This window comes from Pseudorca crassidens, chromosome 11 (assembly GCF_039906515.1).
Source record: "Pseudorca crassidens isolate mPseCra1 chromosome 11, mPseCra1.hap1, whole genome shotgun sequence".
Classification (NCBI taxonomy): Eukaryota; Metazoa; Chordata; class Mammalia; order Artiodactyla; family Delphinidae; genus Pseudorca; species Pseudorca crassidens.
In genome coordinates, this window is record NC_090306.1 from 39,734,959 (window position 1) to 39,760,838 (window position 25,880).

Below are 25,880 nucleotides of genomic sequence, written 5' to 3' on the forward strand. Positions count from 1 at the left end.
TCTTCTGGGAGAAACTGGCTTCTCTTTCCTTCCTTTTCCCATCTTTCACTGGCCATATAGGAAACTGAAGTCATGAGAGGGCCTAGAACAGTGGTTCTCAATCTGGGCTGCACCACGGAATCAGCCTGGGAACTTTCAAAAATACCGATGCCTGGGTCCCACCTCCCCAGAGAGTCTCGCCTAATTGTTGGGAATGCAGCCTGCACTGGGAGGATGTTATTGTGCCCTAAGGGTTGAGAACCATAGGCTTGAGAGCTCATCTCAGCCCGTGGTTCTCAGCCTGGGCTGCAGGCTAGCATCACCTGGAAAGCTATTGCCCAAAACGCTGCTGCCCCACCAATTAAAACCACACTTTGGGGGGAAGGATCCAGGATTTTTAGAAAGATCCCAGATGATTTCTGATGCACAGCAAGGATTAAGGTCAACTGACATAATCTAACCATTGCATATCATAGATAAGGAAAAGGAGAACTAGAAAGGTCAAATGGCTTGCTCAAGGTCAGATCCTGGTTGTTGCAAAAGCAGGTCTGGGACTCAGGTCTGATGCCTCTGACTGGTCTTTCTGCTGCCTACCTGGCCCCCTTATATTTGTTTGTTGTATTTATTGATGCCTCCTCATCCTTCAGGTGGTGTTCCTGCCTCCAAGAGGCCTTTAATGGCTCCTGCCACTCTCCCATCCGGCCTGGGTAAGATGTCCTTCCTTTATATTTGAACCACCCTCCTTCCCCTTCCCCTTGGACTGTCAGCTCTAGAAGGACAAGGCCCATATCCTTTCAGTAACTTGCTGGCATGTAATGGGGGACCTAGATAATGTTTGTGGAATTGAAATTCCCTAACCTTTTATTCACCAATTAGCCCACATGGATTGCTAAAAATAATCCACTCCTTTTGAAAGTAGCTTCTGAGAGCAAATGTTATTGTTACCTGTCGACCGCCCACTGTGCTGTGGGTCAAGATCTCATACACAAGGAACTCCCACCCTTGCCTTCCAGGAGAGAGAGTTGCGGGGGGGGGGTGGGGAGTTTGTCAAGGGGATTTTGATGACAAAATAATGAAAGCAAGATTTCTGTGACTTTACATGTTGCTCAGGGTATTTATAATATCCAGGGACTTGCGAATAACATACTTACAAGTGTGTGTGGTGTCAGTGAAAGGGGGCATGTGGCATTATCTTAAGACAAAATGAAAATGCTCTTTCATAAAAATATGTTTTAAGGACTAAATTATTTCCTTTATCATAATGCATATATAACTGAGCAACCACATCCACTAGCATAGCTGAATTAAATCCTTTGGCTTCTCAGGATTAATATGTTAACGTCTTTTCAATTGAGTAAAAAACTATTGAGGAGATCAAGATGGCAGAGTAGGAGGATGTAGAACTCACCTCCCCATGTAAGCACATCAAAAATTACGTCTACACGTAGAACAACTCTCACAAAAAACCAACCAGACAGTGGCAGAAGATCTCTTAAATGACCAAAGCTGAAAGAAAGATCCCATGTAACTGAGTAGGACAAAAAAAAAAAAAAAGTCATCAGGATGGGACCAGCACCCCTGGGGGGATCTGTAAAGGAGGGAGTGTCCACACAGGCAGGCCCTTGCTGTATGAAACTCCCCTGTCTGCTGGGAGGCCCACTGGGACAGATAGGGAGCTGGAGGGGCCTGGACTCTGCTCATGAGGCATGTGTACATGCTGGCTTGCTAGCAATCAGAGCAGAGAGAGACCAGCCCTGACGCTGACTACTACCACCTTGCTGCGCTTCCAAGCCTGAAATGCACGCTGGGCAGGGCTGCTAGTATGTACTAAAGTGCTGAAACTGCAGCGAAGGGACCTTGGGAGAGGACTTGGTCTAGCTGCTTGGAGACAGGCTGGAGGGCCTGAAGTGAGGTCCATTGTTAGTGCATGTAGGGTGGGACGTGGGTCCACCAACGGAACCCCACTTTCAGCTTGCTAACAGCAGGGCACGGCTCCGGTGGTGCAGGCCTTGTGAGCATGTACAGGGTTGGGGTGCGGCTGAAATCTGAGCTCATTATCAGCCCTCCAACAGTGGGGCCAGATCTGGGCAGCAGTGGACTTTGTTGGCGTGCACACGTGGTGGTTGGTGGCATCACAGAATCCCATGTCCTCAGTGGATAGCCCCTGGGTAGGATTATGCAGCAGTTCCTTTCTCAGCAGGAGTGCTGTAGTTAAGCCCACCTCACACCACAGCTTGGAGCTGGATCTGGGGTGGACAGGTCCAGGAAGAGGCCTGCCACAGAGGCAGCACAGGTCCCAGGCCACAGCACAACCACCTCAATTCCTGCAGCCACGATGCTCCGGCCTCCTCCACCAGCTTAGTACTAGGTCTGGGATGAATACAACAGAGAAAGGAATGTGGCCTTGGGCTGCTTCTGGGCAAAACCTTGGACACCTGCATGGGTAGCACATAGGTTTGCCATGACCACAATGGGTCTCATTTGCTTCAGGGCTCACCTCCTTGGGGGCAGAGCATATACTTAAGTACAGTGGAGCTTTATTGAACCTGACCCTCAGGACTTCTACTGCAATAAGTGGGGAGCAGACCTCACCACTGACATGGCTGTGACAGCCATGGAGCAAAGAGGAGGCATCACCCAACACCCAGTGCAGGATCTGGACATCAGAACAGCAGTCAACCCCCTGTCAAGGGGATAATGTCCAGCATACTCTGAGGAAAGATGTGGCAGGCATTCATACCAAAAACAGCCCAAGCACCAAAAATATTGCACCCACAGCCTGCACAGGAATGCTCCCACATAAAAACAGCCCTTCAAGAACAAAGTAGATAACTATTTCTCCTAAATTCATAGAGACAGAGAAATGTAAGTAATGTAAATATAAGAAATGTAAGTAAATGAAAAAGCAAAGGAACTACTCACAATTAAAAGAACAAGAGAAATCCCCTGAAAGAACAAACTCAGTGTACTTGACCCTGAGTTCAAAAAGGAGGTAATAAAAATGCTAAAGGAATTAAGAAAGAAATTCAGGTCACTGTAACTAGAAACCAGAATTAGGAAGCAATCAAAATTAGACAATTTGATTGCCAAGATAAAAACTGATCTAAAAGCAATGAATAGCAGACTAAATAACACAGAAGAATGAATAAGTGATCTGGTAGATAGAATAATGGAAATCACCCGACAGAACAGTGGACAGAAAGAAAAATAAAAAAAAAAAAAAAGGAACATATGAGATTTATAGGGTAATATAAAACACGCCAACTTATGCATAATAGAGGTTCCAGAAGAAAAAGAAAGAGAGGAGGGGATTGAAAATGTATTTGAAGGGCTTCCCTGGGGGCTCAGTGGTTGGGAGTCCGCCTGCTGATGCAGGGGACATGGGTTCGTGCCCTGGTCCGGGAAGATCCCACATGCCGCGGAGCGGCTGGGCCTATGAGCCATGGCCGCTGAGCCTGTGCGTCCGGAGCCTGTGCTCTGCAACGGGAGAGGCCACAACAGTGAGAGGCCCGCGTACCGCAAAAAAAAAAAAAAATGTATTTGAAGAAATGGTGGCTGAAAACTTCCCAAACCTAAAGAAGGAAACAGATATCCAGGTATAGGAAGCACAGAAGGTCCCAAACAAGATGAACCAAACAGACCCACACCAAGACATATCATAATTAAAATGGCAAAAGTTAAAGATTCTAAAAGCACTAAGAGAAAAGAAAGAGTCAGTCACGAGGGAACCCCTATAAGGCTATCAGATGATTACAGAAACTTAGCAGGCCAGAAGGGAGTGGAATGATATATTCAGAGTCCTGAAAGGGAAAAACTTACAACCTGGGATACCCTGCCTAGGAAGATTATCATTTAGAATAGAAGGAGAGATAAAGAATTTCTCAGGCAAGCAAAAATGAAAAGAATGCAGCAATACTAAACCTAACCTAAAGGAAATATTGGAAGGTCTTCTCTAAGTAGAAAAGAGTCAAGAATCTATAGGAAAGGGAGACTCACAATAAGAAAGGCAAATATATAAACTGATTGAAGATTACTTAAATAAGCCAGTACATAGATTAAAAAACAATAAAATAATTTTTGTGAAAGCAGTTATAACTACAGTTAATAGCAAAAGGATAAACATGAAGATGTAAAATAGGGCGTCAAAATCACAAAATGTGGGGGAGGGGAGTAAAAAGATGTAGATCTTTTAGAATGTGTTTGAACTTGTATGACTATTAGTCTAAAGCCAGTAGATATAGTTATGGGTCAACATACTTAAAAACCAGGGTAACCAAAAATCAAAATTATACAACAGATTCACAAAAACCAAAAACAAAGGAACTCAAGCATAATACAAGAGAAAACCATCAAACCACAAAAGGAAAAACAAAAAGGACAAGAAATTAATAAGAAGAACTATAAAATCAACTGGAAACAAGGTTTAAAATGGCAATAAATACATACTTATCAAGAATTACTTTAAATGAACTAAATGCTCCAAACTAAAAAACTAGAGTGGCCGATTGGATTTAAGAAAAAGAACAGAAAGGAACCAATAATGTACTGCCCTACAAGAGACTCAGTTTAGGCTGAAAGACACATATAGATTGGAAGTGAGGGGTTGGAAAAAGATACTTCATGCAAATAGAAACTACAAGAAAGCAGGGGTAGCAATACTCATATCAGACAAAGTAGACTTTAAAACAAAGTTCATAAAGACAAAGAAGGACACTGTATAATGATAAAGGGGTCAATACAAGAAGAGGATATTACACTTGTTAACACATGCACCCAATATGGGAGCACCTAAATATATAAAACAAATACTAACAGACATAGAGGGAGAAATTGACAGGAATACAATTATAGTTGGAGACTTTTAATACCCCTCTGACATCAATGGACAGATCTCTAAGACAAAATCAATACGGCAACAGAGACATTAAATGATACCATGGAACAATTGAACTTACTTGATATTTACAGGGCACTACATCCCCCAAACCCAGAATACACATTCTTTTCAAATGCACATGAAACATTGTCTAGGATGGACCACACACTAGGGCACAAAATAAGCCTCAACAAATTTAAGAGGATAGAAATTATTTCAAGCATCTTTTCTGACCACAACAGAATGAAACTAGAAATCAACCATAGAAATAAAAACACGAGGGGCTTCCCTGGTGGCGCAGTGGTTGAGAGTCTGCCTGCCAATGCAGGGAACACGGGTTCAAGCCCTGATCTGGGAGGATCCCACATGCCACGGAGCGGCTGGGCCCACGAGCCACAACTACTGAGCCTGCGCGTCTGGAGCCTGTGCTCTGCAACAAGAGAGGCCGCGACAGTGAGAGGCCCGCGCACCGTGATGAAGAGTGGCCCCCGCTCGCCACAACTGGAGAAAGCCCTCGCACAGATGCGAAGAACTAACACAGCCAAATAAATAATAAAAAAAAACACGAAAAAAATGATCACATGGAGACTAAATAACATGTTACAAAAAAAAAAAAAATAACATGTTACAAAAAATCCAGTGGGTCAACAATGAAATTAAAGAGGGAATCAGAAAATACTTCAAGAGAAATGGCAATGAAAACACAACCTTACAAAATCTATAGGATGCAGCAAAAGCAGTTCTAAGAGTGACATTCATTAGCAATACAGGCCTTCCTTAAGAAATAAGAAGAATCTCAAACAGCCTAACCTACCACCTAAAAGAACTAGAAAAAGAAGAACAAACAAAACCCAAAGTTAGCAGAAGGAAGGAAATAATAAAGATCAGAGAGGAAATAAATAAAACAGAGATCAAGAAAACAATAGAAAAATCAATAAAACCAAGAGCTGGTTTTTTGAAAAATAAACAAAATCAACAAACCTCTAGCCAGGATCACCAAGAAGAAAAGAGAGAGGACCCAAATAAAATAAGAAATGAAAGAGGAGAAATAAAAACAAATACCACAGAAATACAAAAAATAATAAGAAAATACTATGAACAAATTGGACAACCTAGAAGAAAGGGACAAGTTTCTAGAAATATATAGCCTGTCAAAATTGAGTCAAGAAGAAACACATAATTTGAACAGACCAATCACTAGAAGTGAAATAGAATCTGTAATTAAAAAAAAAACCAAAAACTCCCTGCAAACAAAAGTACAGGACTGAAAGACTTCACTGAGGAATTCTACCAAACATACAAAGAAGAACTTATCCCAGTCCTTCTCAGACTATTCCAAAAGATTAAAAAGGAGAGAACACTGCCAAATTCATCTGTGAAACCACTATCACCCTGATACCAAAGCCAGACAAAGACATTACAAAAAAAGAAAATTACAGGCCAATATCTTTGATGAATATCGATGTAAAAATCCCCAACAAAATATTACCAAACTGAATGCAGTAATGCGTAAAAAGGATCATACATCATGATCAAGTTGGATTCATTCCAGGGTAGCAAGCATGGTTCAGCATACACGAATCAATCAATGTGGTATACCACATTAACAAAAGAAAAGTCAACAATCGTATGATCATCTCAATAGATGCAAAAAAAGCATTTGATAAAATTCACCATCCCTTCATGATAAAAATTCTCACCAAAGTGGGTACAGAGGGAACATATCTCAACATAGTAAAAGTCATTTATGACAAACCCACAGCCAACATAATACATAATAGTGGAAGCTGAAAGCCTTTCTCCCAAATTCAGGAACAAGACAACGATGTGCACTCTCACCCTTTCTATTTAACATAGTATTGGAAGTACTAGCCACAGCAATCAGACAAGCAAAAGAAATAAAAGGTATCCAGATTGGCAGAGAAGAGGTAAAATCATTATTTGCAGATGACGTGATACTCTATATAGAGAAGCCTAAAGATGCCACACAAAACCTATTAGAACTGATAAATGAATTCAGCAGGGTAGCAGGATACAAGGTTAATATACAGAAATCTGTTGCATTTCTTTACACTTACAAAATATCAGAAAGAGAAAGTGAAAAAATGATCCCATTTAAAATCACACTGGGGAAAAAAACAACAAAAAACTGTGAATAAACTTAACCAAGGAGGTGAAAGACCTATACGCTGAAAACTATGAAACATTGATAAAGGAAGCTGAAGGTGATTCAAAGAAATGGAAAGGTATCCCATGCTCTTGGATTGGAAGATTTAACATTGTTAAAATGGCCATACTACCCACAGCAATCTACAGATTTAATGTGATTCCTATTAAAATCCCATGACATTTTTCACAGACCTAGAGCAAATAATTCTAAAATTTATATGGAACCACAAATGACCCAGAATTGCCAAAGCAATACTGAAGAAAAAGAACAAAGCTGGAGGCATAACACCCCCTGCCCCAGACTTTAGACAGTACTACAAAGCTACAGTAATCAAAACAGTGTGGTATTGGCACAGAAACACACATGAAAATCAATGGAACAGAATAGAGAGCCCATAAATAAACCCACACGCCCACAGTCAATTAATCTACACCAAAGGTGGCAAGGATATACATTGGAGAAAAGACAATCTCTTCAGCAAGTGTTGTTGGGAAAGCTGGACAGCTACATGCAAATCAGTGAAATTAGAACACTCCCTCACACCATATTACAAAAATAAACTCAAAATGGTTTAAAGACCTAAATATAAGATATGATACCATAAAACTCCTAGAAGAGAACATAAGTGAAACACTCTTGGATATAAATCATAGCAATATTTTCTTAGATCAGTCTCCCAAGACAAAAGAAGAGCAAAAATCAACAGATGTGACCTAATCAAACTTAAAAAGCTTTTGCATAGCAAAGGAAACCATCAACAAAACAAAAAGACAACCTCTGAAATGGGAGAAAATATTTGCAAAGGATGTGACCAACAAGGGGTTAATATTTAAAATGTACAAACAGCTCATATAACTAAATACAAAAAAACCCAAAAACAAATGCTAACCCAATCAAAAAATGGGCAGAAGACCTACATAGACATTTCTCCAAAGAAGATACACAGATGGCCAGCAGGCATATGAAAAGATGCTCAGCATCACTATTTATGAGAGAAGTGCAAATCAAAACCACAGTGAGGTATCACCTCACACCAGTCAGAGCAGCCATCATCAAAAAGTCTACAAATGGTAAATGCTGGAGAGAGTGTGGAGAAAAGAGAACCCTCTTACACTGTTAGTGGGAATGTAGATTGGTACAGCCACTATGGAGAACAGTATGGAATTTCCTTAAAAAACTAAAAATAGAGCTACCATATGATCCAGAAATCCCATTCCTGTGCATATATACAGAAAAGACGAAAACTCTAATTTGAAAAGATACTTGAACCCCAATGTTCTTCGCAGCACTATTTATAGTAGCCAAGACATGGAAACAATCCAAGTGCCCTCAACGGATGATTGGCTTAAGAAGATGTGGTACACACACACACACACACACACACACACACAGGAATACTACTCAACCATAAAAAAGGATAAAATATTGCTATTTGCAGCAACATGGATAGACCTAGAGAATATCATACTAAGCAAAGTAAGTAGGCAGAGAAAGCAAATATTATATATTACTTATATGTCAATCTAAAAATAATACAAATGAAGCTATATACAAAATAGAAAAAGACTCACAGACATAGAAAACAAACTTATGGTTACCAATGGGCAAAGGGAATGGGGAGGGATAAATTAAGAGTATGGGATTAACAGATACACACTACTATACATAAAATAGATAAGCAAGAAGGATTTCCTGTATAACACAGGGAACTATATTCAATATCTTATAATAACCCATAATGAAAAATAGGATAGGATAGATGTTAAAAATAGGATAGATGTTAAAATGATGTAAAGAGATTGCAGACAGTAGCCAATAATGACCCAAGTGCGTGAGATCTTTTTGAAGTCTTAGTAAGACTTTGTGGGTTCATGCTTTATAATTGGGAGTCTTCGTATCCCAGGTAAGTGGCAGTGTGGCAGGGTGTAAATAAAGCCGCCATTTATCAGGGGAAATCTTCCCAAAACAAATATCCTTAAAATTTTCCAGAGAAAGCTAAGTTACTTAGCTGGAGGTAAATATACAACATTTTTATATTAAAATAATTTCATTATATCGTGAATAAAATGCAAAGTTTGCATAACTTTTTTTTTAAGATGAGAAATTTTAAAGAACCACTTTCCAGTCTCTCCTTTGCTGCTACTTGGATGAAAAGTTAAACCAATAAAGGTTTTTGCTAAGTAACCAACTTCTATCTCACTAATTTCGGAGGCTCAACAGTACATTCTGGAAGACACGAAGGAGGGAAAGGAAGGGTTTATTAAATATGTAAGACACCATGTTCAGTGTTTTCACCCATGCTGTGCTGTCGAATCTTTATGGCTGTGCTGCAAATTAGGAATTATTCACAGCAGTTTTTGCATGTGAGGAGGTCTGTACGCACCTGTCCACTAGGAAGCAGAGCTGAAATTTGAAAACAGATCTGATTCCAGAGTCCTTGTATTTTTCCCCTGACATGGCCTTTCATGTCATGAGGGTGGAGGCGTCTCCAAAAGAGCCTTGTTATTAACTCTGAGTATTTCACATGCTGGTGGAAGAGGAGGGCTGACTTTAGCTTCCCCTAGAGTTTTTTTTTTTTAATAGATTTAATTAATTAATTTATTTATTTATTTTTGGCTGCGTTGGGTCTTCGTTGCTGTGCGCGGGCTTTCTCTAGTTGCGACAAGTGGGGGCTACTCTTCCTTGTGGTGCGCAGGCTTCTCATTGTGGTGGCTTCTCGTTGCAGTGCACAGGCTCTAGGCGCGCGGGCTTCAGTAGTTGTGACATACGGGCTTCAGTAGTTGTGGCTCGTGGGCTCTAGAGCGCAGGATCAGTAGTTGTGGCGCAGGGGCTTAGTTGCTCCATGGCATGTTGTATCTTCCCGGACCAGGGCACGAACCTGTGTCCCCTGCACTGGCAGACGGATTCTTAACCACTGCGCCACCCGGGAAGCCCCCTAGAGTTGTTATTAAACACCAGTAAGTTAATATTTACAAACTTCTGTGACACAGTTAAAAGCATTTCCCAACATTATCCTATAAAGTTCTGACTTTAAAATGACATGTTGTTATTACAGTGACCCTCAGAGTTCCAGTGTATTCATTGTCATGATTTTAAAGGGAGGAAAGGAATAGTCAGCAGTGGCTATGTTTGGCCACAAGCCATATAGTGTCAGAATTTTGTGATCTCTCTCAGACATCATGCCTTTGACTTGAGGGAGGCAGCAAAGCAAAATAGTTGATAGTTTGTGCTTTGCCCTGCAATCCCTGAATTTGAGAATCCTGGCTCTGCTACACACTAGCTGTGTTATGGCGGGCAAGTGACCTAACCTCTTTGTGCCTTAATTTCCTCGTAAGTAAAACAAGAACAGTAATAACTTGATTGCTGTTTTAAGAAGTGTATAATATCAGGCCTGTAAGAGCTTAGAACTTTGCATGTTGCAAAGTTAGTGCTCAGGAAGTATTTAGCTATTCTTAGTAAAAGCTAGGTGCTACATGGCCCAGCAATCCCACTTCTGGGTACTGCCCCAAGAGAAATGAAAACCTGTGTCCACATAAGACATTTTAACAAAAGTTCATAGAAAGTTTTATTCATAATAGCTCAAACCTGGAAACAAATGTCCATCAACTGGTGAATGGATAAACTGTGGTACATCCACACTGTGGAATACTATTCAGTAGCAAAAAAGAACAAAATTCTGATAGGGGCAACAACACGGCTAAGTTTCAAAAGCATTGTGCCAGGTGAAAAATCCAGACATAAAAGCCTGCATCCTTTTTGATTCCAATTATGTGACGTTCTATAAAGGCAAAACTGTAAATCACACAAATTAGATCCTTGCTTGCTGAGGACAGATCATTGAGGAGCAGAGGAGATTGACTGCAGAAGGGCAAAAGGAAACTTTCTGAGGTGATGGAAATGCTCTCTGTGTTTATTGTGGCGGAGGTTACGTGACTGTTTATGTTCATCAGAATGCATCCAGCTTAGAAAGGGTCCAGTTTTACTGTATATAAGTTACACTTCAATAAATCTGATTTTAAAAGTCAGGAACTGCAAGATGAACAAAGCATAGTGGGGAAAAAAAGGGGTTAGAAACTATCAGAATTGCCGAAAATGCAGCTATTCTACAGTTTCAGTTAGCATGTGAGATGGGAGGAATAATTTTGTTAATTTTCCTCTTACAGGCTGTGAGTTAGAAAAATGTTCTGTCCTGCTCTAGCATATCTGATTCTCTTGCCTCTGCTCTGAGCACTGTCTGCTTCCCCATTTTTGAGCTGTTGCCATTTCACAGACACAGGGATCTCCTGGGTTGCTGGCTGGGAGGATCCTGAAGGAGGGCTTGCCATGTGATGAGGCATTCATGGAAACAGATCCTTGGTATTCTAGATGAATTGAACGTTCCTAGTCCAGATAACTATGTAGTCTGAGTACACTTATGGGGAAGGAATGTTATCTCAGAGCATTTTTCATTCATCATGAGTCACAGAAGCCCCAGCACTTTCTTTTGGAGCCAGCGCTTATCTCAGCAGCCCAGGACATGGTCGACCACTCCCTCCTTCCTGAAATTCTTTCTTTCCTTGGCTTCTGTGATGCTCCTGCATCTTGATTCTGTTCACAACTCACTTGTTTTTTCTGTCTCCTCTGCTGGATCCGTCTCTCCCCATTCCTGGCCCCTAAACTTTGCAGCGCCAAGGCCTTTGTTCTCTGACCTCTTCCCCATCTTAATGTACTCCATAGGTGCTCACCTTCATTTCCTTCATTTTCCAGTCTGCATGTTGATGATTTCATATGCTTACCTCTAGTCCCCGTCTCTCCCTTGCTTTCCAGCTAGCTGCCTGTTTTATCTCGTTACTTGGTTGTCTAATAGATATCTCAGACTTAACAGGTCCAAAACCCAAGTCTTGATTTCTTTTCTAACCCTGCACTTCTTCCATTGCTTCTCATCTCAGCAACGACTCTACCCAGTTGCTCAGCCACGAACCTGGAGTCCTCCTTGATCCCTGTCTTTCTCTCCCACCTCATATTCGAGCCATTAGCATCCATCCCAAATCCAAGTGCTCCTAATCTCCCACCCCCACGCCTAAATCCAAGCCCAGGCCACCACCAAGGCTTCTGGGACTTCTGCAGCCACTTCCCAAGTGAGCCTCTGCTATGTACCTCTTGCTCCAAGTTCACACAACAGTCACAGTGATCCTTCTGTGTTAGACTTTTGTACGACCTGCAGTGGACTCCCTACAAACAGTATACAGTTCAAACTCTCAGCTCTGTTGGACTTAAGGCCCTTGCTAACTCTCTGTCCCCATCTCTTCCCACCCTGCCTATCTCTTGAGGTGCCCCAGACATACCGGCCTCTGTCTGTGCCCTGACATGCTGCCCCCCACGCCATATCTTCCTCTCCATCTCTTCTCACCCCCCAACCCCTTCCTGTCTAGGATTCCCGTTCCTGCACTTCATTTAGTTCTCCCTCAAATGCCACCCCCTCTGAGCTGGCCCTCATCTAAAATATCACTGTTACTCTATCCCCTTCACGTGCTTTATTTGTTTTCAACGCGTTTCTCCCCACCTGAAGTTGGTATATGAGTATTTGTTTATTGCCTCTGTCCCCTGGCAGACTGTAAGCTCCCTAAGGATGTTGTGCTGGTGTTTGATACGTATTTTCTGAACGACTGAAGGAATAAGAGAATTAATGTTCTGGTACCCCTATATTAAAAATTAAAGAGCCAAATATCTTCCTACACCCTAATATCCCTGTCTGTCTCTCACCCCATTTCTCTGTCCCCCTTTAAGGCAGAATTTCTAAGTCGTCTAGATGTACTGTAGCTTTTCATTACTCGTTTTCTTTTCACTCTGTCAGTCTGATATCTTTTCCCATCACTCTTGTGCAATTTCTCAGGGTCATTCAAGTCCTATGTGTTGCTGCCTCCAATGGATGCATTCCTGTCCTGTCTTACTAGGTCTCTGAGTAGCTTTAGCACAGTTTTCCATTCTGCTGTTGAAATTCCCTCCTAACTTGGCTTCCGCCATCTCTACTGGCCGTTCCTTATTCCTTTGCGGGCATCTCCTTCTCTTGGGGACCTCTGAATGTGGAGAGTTCTTCAGGATGTGGCTTAGGCCCTCTTCTCCCTCTACATGCTCATCTGTTCCCAGGGCTTTACATGCCGTCAATGAGCTGATGACTCCCCAGTGTATGTATATGTCCAAGAGTGACCTCTTCTGACCTTCAGACCCCACATCTGACTGCCTCCTTGACGTCTCTTTGGATGTCTCATGCTCAAGGAGGAAGTCTTGTTTCGCTTCTGTATCCCATCTCCCTGAATATGCCTTTCCACATCCCACCTCGGCCATCTTAGTTCCACATCCCACCTCGGCCATCTTAGTAAATGGTACCACCATCTTGCCAGTTTCCAAAGTCAGAAACTTGGGTGTCATCCTGTGTTTCTCCTTCATTGTCCCCCTTTGCCCCAGTACTATGTTTTTTTTTTTGTTTTTTTTTTTTGTTTTTTTGCTGTACGCGGGCCTCTCACTGTTGTGGCCTCTCCCGTTGCGGAGCACAGGCTCTGGACACGCAGGCTCAACGGCCATAGCTCACGGGCCCAGCCGCTCCACGGCATGTGGGATCTTCCCAGACCAGGGCTCGAACCCGTGTCCCCTCCATCGGCAGGCAGATTCTCAACCACTGCGCCACCAGGGAAGCCCACTTCTATATCTTTAATTAAGATACAGTGTTGTTACTTATCTATTTTTTTTTTTTAGTTTGAGGAGTTATCTATTGCTGAAAAAGTGAGTATTTAGCTCCCTTTCATCTACCCCTGCCCCTCTCCCCTCCTCACACAAACTCTTCCACCCCCTCCGCTCTCAACTGTAATTGTATTGTAATTTTGGTGAGATCAATACGCAGTGTTTACTTTATTATAACCGTGTAATACTATCTACAGAAGAGCCCTGTAATATCGTTTGATTGCTTTTCCTCTCGACTACCCAGCAGATATTGATTTTTTTTAATCTCTTAATTTTTGATGTACTTATGAATAGTCAACCTCAGACTGTACCCCAGCTGTAAATCTTCTCTCTAAATTACTCAACCACATAGAGAATCTACCAGATTCATATTTTGGGGGAAATTTCTCCAGAGCCTTCTGATCTCTTTGTCTCGGTTGCTTCCTCAGCCCCCAAACAGCTAGGGCTTCCCCTTTGCTGCCCTTCTGAGGTCTCCTTTTGCCTACCCTGTTTTGGAGTCATCAGTCTCTGGAACTATGACTTATTCTTTGTTGGTTTACCTCTTCATTTTGGTGGAGCACATTCTCCAGTTTCTTATGAAAAATGGGTGTGAGAGGTAATTTTTTGAGACTTGCAGGTCTGACATTGCCTTTGTTCTCCACTGGCTTTTAATTGATGGCTTAACTAAGTTTATAATTCCAAGGTAGAAATCACCTGTTCTCAGAATTTTGAAGCTTCTGCCATCCATAGTTGCTCTTGAGAAGTTCCTGTCATTCTGACTTAAAATCCTTCATGTGAGAAACCTTTCTCTTGAAGTTTCACATTGATGTACCTTTGTGTAGGTCTATCTACATTTTATATGCTGGAAACTCAGTTGGCCTTTTTACTATGGAAACCCCATTCTCCCACATCCCCACTCCTGTCCTTTCTTTAAAGGGAAAACAATGTCCTTTAGTTCTGGGGGAAAGATGTCCTTTGATTCTGGAAATTATGTCTTCCCCTCCGTTTTCTTTGACCATGAACACTCTGTTATTTGATATTTGCTGTCCTGAATTGGCCCTCAATCTCTGGGTCTTTCCTGTTTTCCATCTCTGTCATCCTATTCAACTTTCTTGGACATTCCTGAATTGTATCTTTCAAGCCACCTATTGAATTTTTAATCTGCCTTCATTTTAATTTCTATGAGCTCTTTTATTCTCTATTTCTCTCTCTCTTTAATAACGTCTTGTCCTTATTTCATGGATATGCTTTTCTCGGATCTCTGAAGATGCTAGATTTTTTATTTTTGTTTTTTAAAATTTCTTCCTGTGATATTTTTCTCTTCTCTAAGTTGCTTTGCTGTTTCTCTGTTAGGTGCTTACCTTAATATCTGGAAAGTCTTGCTGTTCCCTCCTGTTTTAGATTAGCTTTGATAGTGGATGGGGTTTGGCAATTCTGGGCTTCACTCTAGGGGTACCTGGCTGGGCTGTTTTTGTTTTGTTTAGGAAATCCTGTTGTTAGTATCTTTAGGTCCTTTTTTTTTTTTTTTTTTCTTTGATTCCGCAGAGAAAATACGACTAGTCTGAAAGCAGAAGACCGGGGGCCTCTCCATTCAGCGGTAATTTTTTGTGTAATCTCTTCAGTATGGAATCCCCTTCCCCAACTATGCCTAGACTCCTTCAGTCCAAAGATCCTTTATTGGCTCTTTTCAGGGAATACATTTCCAGTCTTCTCCTAGGTGGGGCCTGGGGGTTTGGAGGCAATCACTTGTCTTCAAGGAGTGAGAGAGAGTACTGCGGGTTCTTAAACTTTTTTTTTTTTTAAGTTTTTTTTTTAATGTGGACCATTTTTAAAGTCTTTATGGAATTTGTTACAATATTGCTTCTGCTTTATGTTTTGGCTTTTTGGCTGCGAGGCATGTGGCATCTTAGCTCCCCGACCAGGGATTCAGCGTGCACCCCCTGCATTGGAAGGTGAAGTCTTAACCACTGGACTGCCAGGGAAGTCCCATGGGGGGTCATAAACTTCTTAAACAGACTTTCAGCCATTTCTCCGCCCCACCTTCCCCACCATTTCCAGAGGAACCTGTTGCCACCACCCTCAGCCTCTTGGGGGTTTATAATTTAAATGGAGTTGCTTCTAGGTGGTCCTAGTTTGGGATTGAGCTTTCTCCAGTCTGTTCAGCCATTTGCCATTGGTCTGTGTGCTCTCCATCTTCCAAAATTGTGTTACTATCTCTAATTCTATTCTCTTTGTCTTTATCTCTTTATGTTCTTGGATTTGAGGAGGGAACAGAGCTAAATGCATGTGTTTAGTACTTCTTTAAATAATTGTTGTTTATGATGCATTTGATCACACTTATGAAACAGATTTCTACATAAGCTCTGAATCTCCATTTTCACCAAATTCAATTCTTTACTTATCTACAGTCAGGGTGGGGTGGAGTGTGGTAGAAAGTTCTCTGGACCGGGAGTTAGGAGACTTGGGGTCTATTCCCATATTTGCTGCAAACCACTTAATCCCGAGTATTCTCATCATGATTTCCTCATCTAGAGGGCCAGGGAAGTGAAATAGATAATTTTAAGGTCTCTTTGTATCCATAGGTTGGTTTTATTTCTAAATAAATAATCATGTGTAACTGAACACCAAATTTGGAAACAAAATTGCAGCAGCCATCTGAAGAAATGCAAAATGTGTCATCTTGTATTTGTCAGTCAGTCTCTGTAACTGACACCTTTAAAGTCTCAAGTAAAATTGCAACCCATATTCCATGAACAAGAAACTGTTAAACATTCTGATTTTTTCCCCCCTCTGGGCTATTTTCAGCTGTTAGCAGCTCAGCTCCAAAGCATGCTTGGATTCATGTTCTCATAACTACACAAAGTGTTCATTTTGAGCCAGAAAGGCAGGGAAGATAATATAGAAAGAGGTCTATTTTTTCCCTTCTACCCTCTGGCAGGGATGGCTATCTAGGTTGTACCCCACCGGGAAATGTGTCCTTCCCATCCAAGCCATGTGTGAGTAGATAATAGCCCATCTATGTTTCCTCTCTCCTCCATGTTGCTGTTCCTCAGTTAGATGGATAGATGGAGTAGACGTTGCATGCCACTGTGGTTTTGACTGGCGGGTGTGATCACTCACCCAGTGTGCTCAGCAGTGGTCAGTACAGTGACTAAGGAGAAAATGTGATCTGTGAGGCCAGTGACTTGTGGCTCGGAGACAAAGGTGAGGTTTCTTTGAGCAATGAGAGCCACCCCTCCCCCAGTTACTAGGACAGAATGTCCCTGGGATGGGGCGTAGGAGGCATTTTGTGAAAGTTCTCTAGGTTATTGTGAAACACTTGATTCTACTACTGACTCTGGGGAACTATTGTCTCAGGAGCAGGAGGCCAGAAAGAAAAGCAGAGTCTCGAGCATTTGCAGAGCTCAGGAAAAAATCATAACAGAAACTGAACCCCACACAGCTAGCCAGCTCTTATCAATCACAGAAATGATTTCCAACTCTCACTGCTTTCCTCATGTTCTTATTTCACACCCTTTTCCCTCATTCTTAGTAGGTCATCTTCTTAAACCAGAGAGGAAATGGAAGCCTTCAGGGGATACTGCCTCAACTTCTTTTTTTCCCTTTCTTTCACCCTTGCCCATCAATATGCGCATGTGTGTATGAATATGTAATATACATCATGTGAATACACATTTAATCTTACAAAACAAAGCACAACAAACAAAAGTATACCTTCCTCAACTCTATGGCCATCCTAGGTTCTGCTGTATCTAGTTCATTCACTCATTATTCAGTCGGTCAATATTTATTAGGGTCAACTGTGTGCAGAGACCTTGGCTGGGAACTGAGGGTCTCCATCAGACTAAATAGATATAACCCCTGCTCTCATCATGCTTCAGTCTCTTTTTAACTGGACTTCTTTAAAAATTATTGTTCTTATTTTGCCCCACTACAGAAACAACACATGCTTGTCATAAATTTGAAAGTTGATTCTTAATAGAAAGCCACTAAAGGGTTTAAATCAGAAAAGTACTGGGTCAGAATTGCATTTTCAGAGGTCACTTTGGCTGCTGAAGGGAGAAAGGATTGGGGGGGAGGGGTGAAAGTTGCTGGCAGGTCAGGAGATTAGTGCTGTGGTCCAGATAAGGGCTGCTGGGGGCTTGGCAGTGTAAGGTGAGAGAGGAGGACAGAATCAAGAAATACAGAGCACTGTAGGATGGTGAATGTTGGCTGTGGGGATGAGGGGGAGATGGGAGTCTAGGAGAACACCCAGGTTTCTGGCTTGATGAGCTGCATAGACAGTGGTGCCATTTACTGAAATAGGAAATAATGGAGAAAGAATAGAGGTGTGTGTGTGTGTACATGTGCATGTGTAAACATAAGTCCTGTGTGAACACTGCATTTGAGATGCCTGGGAGGTTTCCAAGTGGAAGTGTCACATAGGCAGTTGGATGTATAAATCTGGTGTTCAAAAAAGACATCCGAAATAGAACGCTGCACTTGGAAGCTTTAGCCTAAAGGTGTTAACAGATGCCATGGGGTAGATTACAGAGGGGTGGGCCTCGGGTAGAGCCCTGAATAGTTTTAGACGTAAAGGTTCAGTTAGGAAGGAGGTGCCAACAGAGGCGACCAGCAAGATGGAAGAACCTCCAAGAAAGGAAAGCAAGGGAAGAGAGTCTTCACAAGAAGTCATGGTCACATGTGTCTATAATTGTTGAGATGTCAAATAAGGCAACAAAACAAAACGAAACAGACATTAGATTTATCTGTGTGTAACTCATGCATGACCTTAGCTGGAGCCGGGTGCTAGGTAATAGAGGCTGAATCCCTGTCAGAGGGGTGCCAGCTCACCTACAGCCCTGGCAGTAGTAGCAAGGATTTTGGACTATGTTATAATGCAATAGATGCAGTGGAAAAGGCTGGTAAACTTGTTGTGTTTCCTTTTATGAAAGCTTCTTGTCTTTATTGTTTTATTCTGATTACCAAAGCAGTATGTATGAATATACATATACACTATACAAATTTTAAGCATTAAAAAATGTGACTGAGAATAACCTATACAAATTTTAAGCCTTAAAAAATATGACTGAGAATAACCTCCATAATCACATTCCCTCATTTATCACCACTGTTAATAAGTTGAGGCTTCAAGAGGTTAATAAGTTGAGGCTTCAAATCCTTCAAGATTTTTCTGTGCATGTGCTACCACATACACACACTTTTACACATTTACTTTAAAAAAAACTGGACTTATCGCTCTATAGTCTGCTAAAGCTTGTATTCTTATCTGTATAGTTTAGACATCTGGCTATATACAGCAGATGTCCAGTATTCTATTATGCTGCAGTATTCTCTGGATATTTGAGTTTTATTTAGTCATTTTTGCTCTCTCCCATGATGCTACTCTGAACATACTTGTTCATATTACTTTCATATTACTTGCGTATTTCTTTCATATGTGTACAGGAATTTCTGTGGAATAAGTTCCTAAAGTGGAATTGTGGGGACAAAGGGTGTGCACATTTGACATTTTGATCCTGCTTACATTGCCCAAGGAGAGGGGCTTTTTTTTTTTTTTAAGATGGAAGAATTTTGAGCATGAAAAATGTCAGTAAGGGGCAAATAAAGAGTCGATTGAAGTTGTTGGGAAAAATGCTGAATGTTCAATCATGAGAAGGCCACTGAGAATGGAAACCAAGGCATGGGAGGGGGCTCTAGTCTGAGCAGGGTGGACAGGGTGAAGGGGTCGGGGGAGGGCAAGGTCTCCAGCTACTCTGCATCCCCCAGAGCCTTGCCCTGTGCCGGCACATGGCAGGTACTCAAAAATACTTGTTGGTTGAATGAATAAATGAATGTAGTTTGGTTGATTTGGCAATGGAACTTAGCGATTTTTCCATCTGAAAGCATCTAGTTTTCCACTTTCTCTACAAAATAGAGGGTTAAGATTTCCTACTGAAATTGGTGAAGGAGGAGTTGGAGATTTGAAAGCCCCTTCTAGCTTAGTGACCCCAGATGCCCAGGTCAGACAGGACTCCTGGTCTAGGCATCTCTTACCTTCCTCTCCAATCAGGCTGTTGAGTCTAAGGCCTTAATATCACTGGACTTAATCTAATTCTGTTCATCCCCACTACTACCATCATTATGTTAGTTCCAGTCTGGATTCTCCTGTCAGAGCCGCCTCTTAGATGGTCTCCTGTTTCTTCAGGGCTCGTATCAGAGGCAGCCTCCTCCAAACCCAGCCAGGCTGGCTCGGGAATCTCTTCTTCTGCTCCCCAGCACTGTGCAGGCATCTGTTTTCACTGGACGTCACGTGTATGTTTGTTTACGTAAAGCCTTTACATGCCAGTGTCTTCCTGGCTATTTTTACATCTCCAAGACCAGCTGTAGTGCTTAGCTCACGTTGCATGCTAAATAAATGATAGGTATTATTATTATTTTTAATTAAATTAATTAATTAATTTTTGGCTGCGCTGGGTCTTTGTTGCTGCGCGCGGGCTTTCTCTAGTTGTGGCGAGCGGGGGCTACTCTTCATTGCGGTGCACGGGATTCTCTTTGCGGTGGTTTCTTTTGTTGTGGAGCATGGGCTCTAGGCCTGTGGGCTTCAGTAGCTGCGGCACGCGGGCTTAGTAGTTGTGGCTTGTGGGCTCTAGAGTACAGGCTCAGTAGTTGTGGCGCACGTGCTTAGTTGCTCCATGGCATGTGGGATCTTCCCGGACCAGGGCTCGAACCCGTGTCCCCTGCATTGGCAGGAGGATTCTTAACCACTGCGCCACCAGGGAAGTCCCAATGATAGGTGTTATTTTGTGTGAAATAATAAACTTATATTTGCATAAACTTGGTACAGGGACAGGAAGGACCAGGACAAAAGCAGGCATGAGATAAACTCACAGAGGACCAGTAACTTAAGACCTCTGATCCTGGAACAAGTCTCAGGATTATTATTCACTGCCTAGGGAGAGGCAGTCATTTGTACTATGATTTCTGCAATTAGCACGTTAAATTTTTTTAATATTTTGAGAAAATTTAAATACTTTGTATCTCTAACGTGATTTCGCTAGGTTCAGAGGTCTATTTATTTTGGAAATCTCAATTTAAGAACTACTTTGTGGTATTTTCTGGAGTAGAAATGCCTGGACTGCCTTAACTGCTTCTGGCCAGCTGGAGGATAATCCCATGACTGAAGTCCCTGATGGAATTCCAAAAGACATGGCTTTCTAACCCATTGAAAGAGCTCCCAAATTGGGATGGGATGTTCCTGTCTGGATCTGCCTGCCTCCTCTGTCACCGTGCCCCCCCCTCCCCAACACCGATCTGCTGGGGAGAGTAGTAGGAGGTCCTTACTAGCTGGCAACTGAACTAGTATTTCAAGTTACACAATCAGACCGTAATGAGAGATGAGACATGAAGAGATGGTTATTTTTCTGTGGAGCGAATAGCATGGGTTCAAACCTTCTAAAGCATTATATTCACAGCTCAGAAACTCTGTGCTCAGAAGACTAAGAATAGTGGTTTGGAGTTATCCGCATTCCTGGGACCATCTTAGAGGGACACTTGTCACGAGGGCTGCGGTCCTGTAGAAAGAGATCAGCACCCTGGGGCACAGGGCCAGATGCTTCATGCTGTGATTCCCCCCTTCACATCCCAAACCAGAGCTTCCCTCAAACAGCCACGTATTAGTACCACATGACCCTTGCCACTCTTTTAGCAGAAGGGAATGACTGGGACTGGGGACACGGTCTGGGTGCCCCACTTCTGAGCAGTCCCCCGAGGCTACTGGGCTATTGAATGGTGAAGGAGGAGGTGGATGAGGCTTGTGTTGCTGGGATTTTGCCCTTTATTTTCTCATCCCGTTTTCCCGTTTTCTCATCCCACAGTGGCAGCACTATGGGCTGTTCGAATGGGAATTTAAATCGCTTTCACGGTGTAGGCATTCAGTTCTCTGTAGCCTAAGATAATATCCTGAACCATTTAAAACTGATTCATTTGGAAGGAATTTTTGTACTCTCAGTCCGTTATTTAACTGATGGCTTGAAAAATGCATCCGCACATTCAAAATTTAAGTAATGGGCATGAGTTAGAAATATCTAAATATTAATACAGTAGAGGATGCATAAAAATGGGATTTACATTTCTTGAGTTTTCTTCATTTTCAGTATTAGACTGAATTTACATACACTTTCCTAATTTTTGATACAACGGAACATTTAATAGACTGCTGTCAGCATTTTTATTTCTTGACATACTCCAAAGGCTATACTCCTTTTTAGAAATTGAAAAGAGCTTCAGGATGGTTCAAAAATAACATTGTTTTCCCTCTCACTCTGTAATGCTTATGGCTAATACTTATCTTGTGTCTACTGTGTTCAGGTACCATGCTGAACACTTTACATGCCACAGACCATCTCTTCTTGCAAACAACCCTGAGAGGAAGTACAATCAGCCCCATTTTTCAGTGTAGACTCTGAGGCAGAGAAAGGTTGAATAAGCTGCCTAAGGTCGCAGTTAGAAAGTGATGGGTCTGGGCTCTGAATTCAGGTCTGTCCAACTCTAGCAGCCAGCCTTCGAGAAGTCAGGCATCCGTTTGGCCATTCAGCAGAGAATTGCAGAGTGCCTGCCTTGACCCAGGAACTATCCTAGGTGTTTGGGATTCGGCTACAAACAAGGCAAAATCTCTGCCCACATAGAACTCACATAATATATGAGTAAGTAATTATTAGTTAAATGCTAAAGGAAAGTACAGCAGGGCAAGGTGACGGAGAACAGGGGCTCTGCTCTGGGACTGTGTAAGTTAGGATTTGAGGGGCAGCATCTCCAAGGCTGGGATATTGAACAGAGACTTGAATATTGCAGCAGCGCAAGCTACCCAAGGCCAGTGTAATATAGTAGGTACAAGCATAGCCTATGGGCTCCTGGGTTCAAATAAGGATTCTCCTGCTCATGAGCTGTGTGATCTTGGGCAAAATACTTGGCTTCTCTGTGCCTCTTCACCAGTGATATAAAGGAAACTACAATACTTATCTTTACCTTATAGGGCAGTTGTGAGGATGAGATGGGTTCATATATAAAAAGAATTTAGCTATGAAACAGGAACTGGAGCATATTAAGCACTCTAAGTATTATCTGTTATTATCTAGGCCCTATGGGAATGGTGAGAAGTAGCTGGTTTCTGGGTAGATTTTGAAAATTCAACTGATGGGATTTATTGAGGAACTGAATGTGAAGGTATGAGGGAAAGGGGGCAGGGACAATCCCAACAATTTTGGTCTCATTTATTTGGTGGATTTGGGGGCCGCTTACCCAGATGGGGAAGACCTGGGGCATAGCAAGTCTTTTTGGAGGGGGAGAAGGCAGAGTGCAGGGAAGAAGTCAAGAACTTTGGCTTGAGCATGTTAAGACCGAGATGTTTCTTGACATGTTCATGTTTTGTATATGTTCACTGTAGAAAATTTGAAAAACATAGACAAGCATTAAAATAAAAACACTTGATATTCTGCCACCCATTATCTTTTGCTTAAGTTTATTTTTACCTCCACACAAATTTTAAATCATGCAGTATATGTAGGGTTTTTTGGTTTGTTTTATATCCTCTTCCGTTTATTGGAAAATGGCTCATGGCAAAGAGGAGAGTTAAAATACAGGCAAGGTGATAAAAGCCCGAGCACCACAAGAGCCCTCCACACTCACCAGCACCAACCGGGGTTATGGACTTTAGAGAGGTTTCTACTAAGGAGCGTAGAGCATGACACAGACCTTGTTTCTGCTCATCTAAGAACCCCCAGCCCCTGCTGCCTGGTACTGCCTTATGCACAATTGTTAGCAGACATTTTTAAACGACCCTTTTTTTCTCATTGTGGTAAAAGACACATAGCCTAAAGTTTACCATTTTGTAACCATTTTTAAGTGTATAGTTCAGTGGCATAAAATACACTCACATTGTTGTGCAACCATCATCTCCATCCATCTCTAGAACTTGTTCATCTTGCAGAACTGAAACTGCACCCATTAAACAATGACTCCCCATTCCTCCCTCCCCCAGCCTCCAGCAGCCACCATTCTGCTTTCTGTCTCTCTGAATCTGACCACGCAGGGACCTCATGTAAGTGGACTCATATAGTATTTGGCCTTTTATGACTGGCTAATTTCACTTAGCCTAATGTCCTTAGGATTCACCCATGTTGTCAGGTGTCAGAATTTGCTTTCTAAGGCTAAATAATATTCCATTGTATGTTTTGTTTATCCATTCATCCGTAGATGAACACTTGTATGGCTCCTACCTCTTGGCTATTGTGAATAATCCTGCTATGAACATAGGTGGACAAATATTTGAGTTCCTGTTTTCAATTATTTGGGGTATATACTATAATCTAGTTTTATAATCTACTTTTCACATTAAAACACATTGTTAAAATTTTCCTTGTCATGAATATTCCCTACAAAATTAATTTAAATAATTGCGTTATGTACTATCATATAGCTGTATCCTAGTTGATTTAAGAAAGCAAGTATTGTTTCCTAGAAATAGAATTATAAATTCAAAGGGTATGACTAATATTAAAACTTTTGCTACATTTGTCAAATTGCTACCAGAAACTTATACAACCTGACACTGGCAATATCTGTACGTGTTCCCTGCATCTTTGCTAATATTAGGTATTAATAACTACCTTCTGTCAATTTGATAATTAAAAATGATATATCAATTCTGGTTTTCCTTTTATGCAAATTTAGGGTTCACTTTCTAGGTTAGATTTTATTTGTAGTTGATTACTGGTTTGCTAAACACTCAGCTTGTGAGATGTTGAGAAGAGATAGAAGTCTAGGGGTCCCTCCTTCTTAGTCTTGCATTCTAAGGCAATCTCAGGCTTTTTGCTCTGTGTATATATGACAAGCTGCTGTAATAGAGTTTTCCTGTTATTGTGTGCTAAATACATTCTTAGTAGTTAAACTTTCACAAACCCTTACTCACAACTCAAAAATCCAAAAGTTGCTAGAAAAAAATGTTTTTGGTAATTCATGTTACAAAACGGGACAGATCTGTTGAAAAAAACATGACCTCAACCCACATGAGACTACTTATATTTTTTATTCATCCCACTTAGAGTGTTCACATTTTTGGCTGCAAAACATGACCATGGTTGAGTAAGAGGTACTGTCCCAGACCCCACTGAGGGTGCATAGTAATATACAATATATACAGATAAGAATTATTTTCTTTTTGAATCCTGAAAAGTTCTGAATTCTGAAACACAAACATTTTGGCATCAAAGGTTTTGGATAAGGGAATGTGGACCTATAGTGTTTTTTTCCTTGTATTTCTATGTTCCCGTCCCTCCTAGGCTTTAAAAACTGATTGTGAAATCAGGCCTACGCTGGCCTTGAGTTTAAAGACAGTAGAAATTTAAGTGTGGTATCTTCTTTCATCCCCAGGACATGTATAATCACTATAATCTGGAAACTGACAGATCAGTGACTAGGACCAAGTTTCAGCTGAGCCATAGCCAACTTCAAACTCAGGGTGGTGTTCCACTGGGAACTCTGGGGGTCTTAAGAGACTTGAACCAATTGGACTGCTGAGTGATAGTGATAGCGTTGCAAGATGTTGTTGGAACATACTTCTATAATTAATACTATTTGTCCTTTATAGAACATCAACTCTCTTAGCCAAGTTTTTAAAAAACAATACCAAATTGGTAAAATTAAATAAAAATTAGTCTTCAGTTTTAAGATTGATTATTGTTCATGTTATTAAATCTAAAATTTTCAAAATATGTTTGTTAAAATGGTAAAGGTTGCAGAATTGAAAAAGCTGACTCAAACTCATGTGGAATTGCAGGGGGCCCTGAATAGCCAAAACAATTTTGAAAAAGAACAAAATTGGAGGATTTACATTTACTGATTTCAAAACTTACCAGAGAGCTGCTACAGTAATCAAAAGTGTGTGATACTAGCACATGGATAAACATATAGACCAGCAGAATAGAACTGAGAGTTCAGAAACTGGCCAGAAATGGCCAATTGATTTTTGAAAAAGGTGCCAAGTACACTCAATGTGGAAAGAAGAGGCTTTTTTTTTTTAACAAATGTTGTTTTGACGGCTGGATTTCCATATGCCAAAGGAATGCAGTTGGACCCCAACCTCACATCACATATAAAAGTTAACTAAGGGCTTCCCTGGTG

The 25,880-nt window shown here is 41.4% G+C and overlaps 1 protein-coding gene across 3 annotated transcripts in view; it reads left to right on the top strand.

Annotated features, from left to right (window-relative positions):
• Nucleotides 1-25,880, top strand: part of ANO6 (anoctamin 6) — a 201,244-nt gene that overhangs the window by 40,961 nt on the left and 134,403 nt on the right. For 2 of the 3 annotated variants that reach the window (XM_067696281.1, XM_067696283.1), the window contains exon 2: nt 627-686. The exons of the other annotated variant lie outside the window; for it this stretch is intronic. In XM_067696281.1, the coding sequence (XP_067552382.1) occupies nt 627-686 (60 nt within the window). The remainder of the gene's footprint in view (nt 1-626; nt 687-25,880) is intronic. 3 annotated transcript variants of the gene reach the window in all.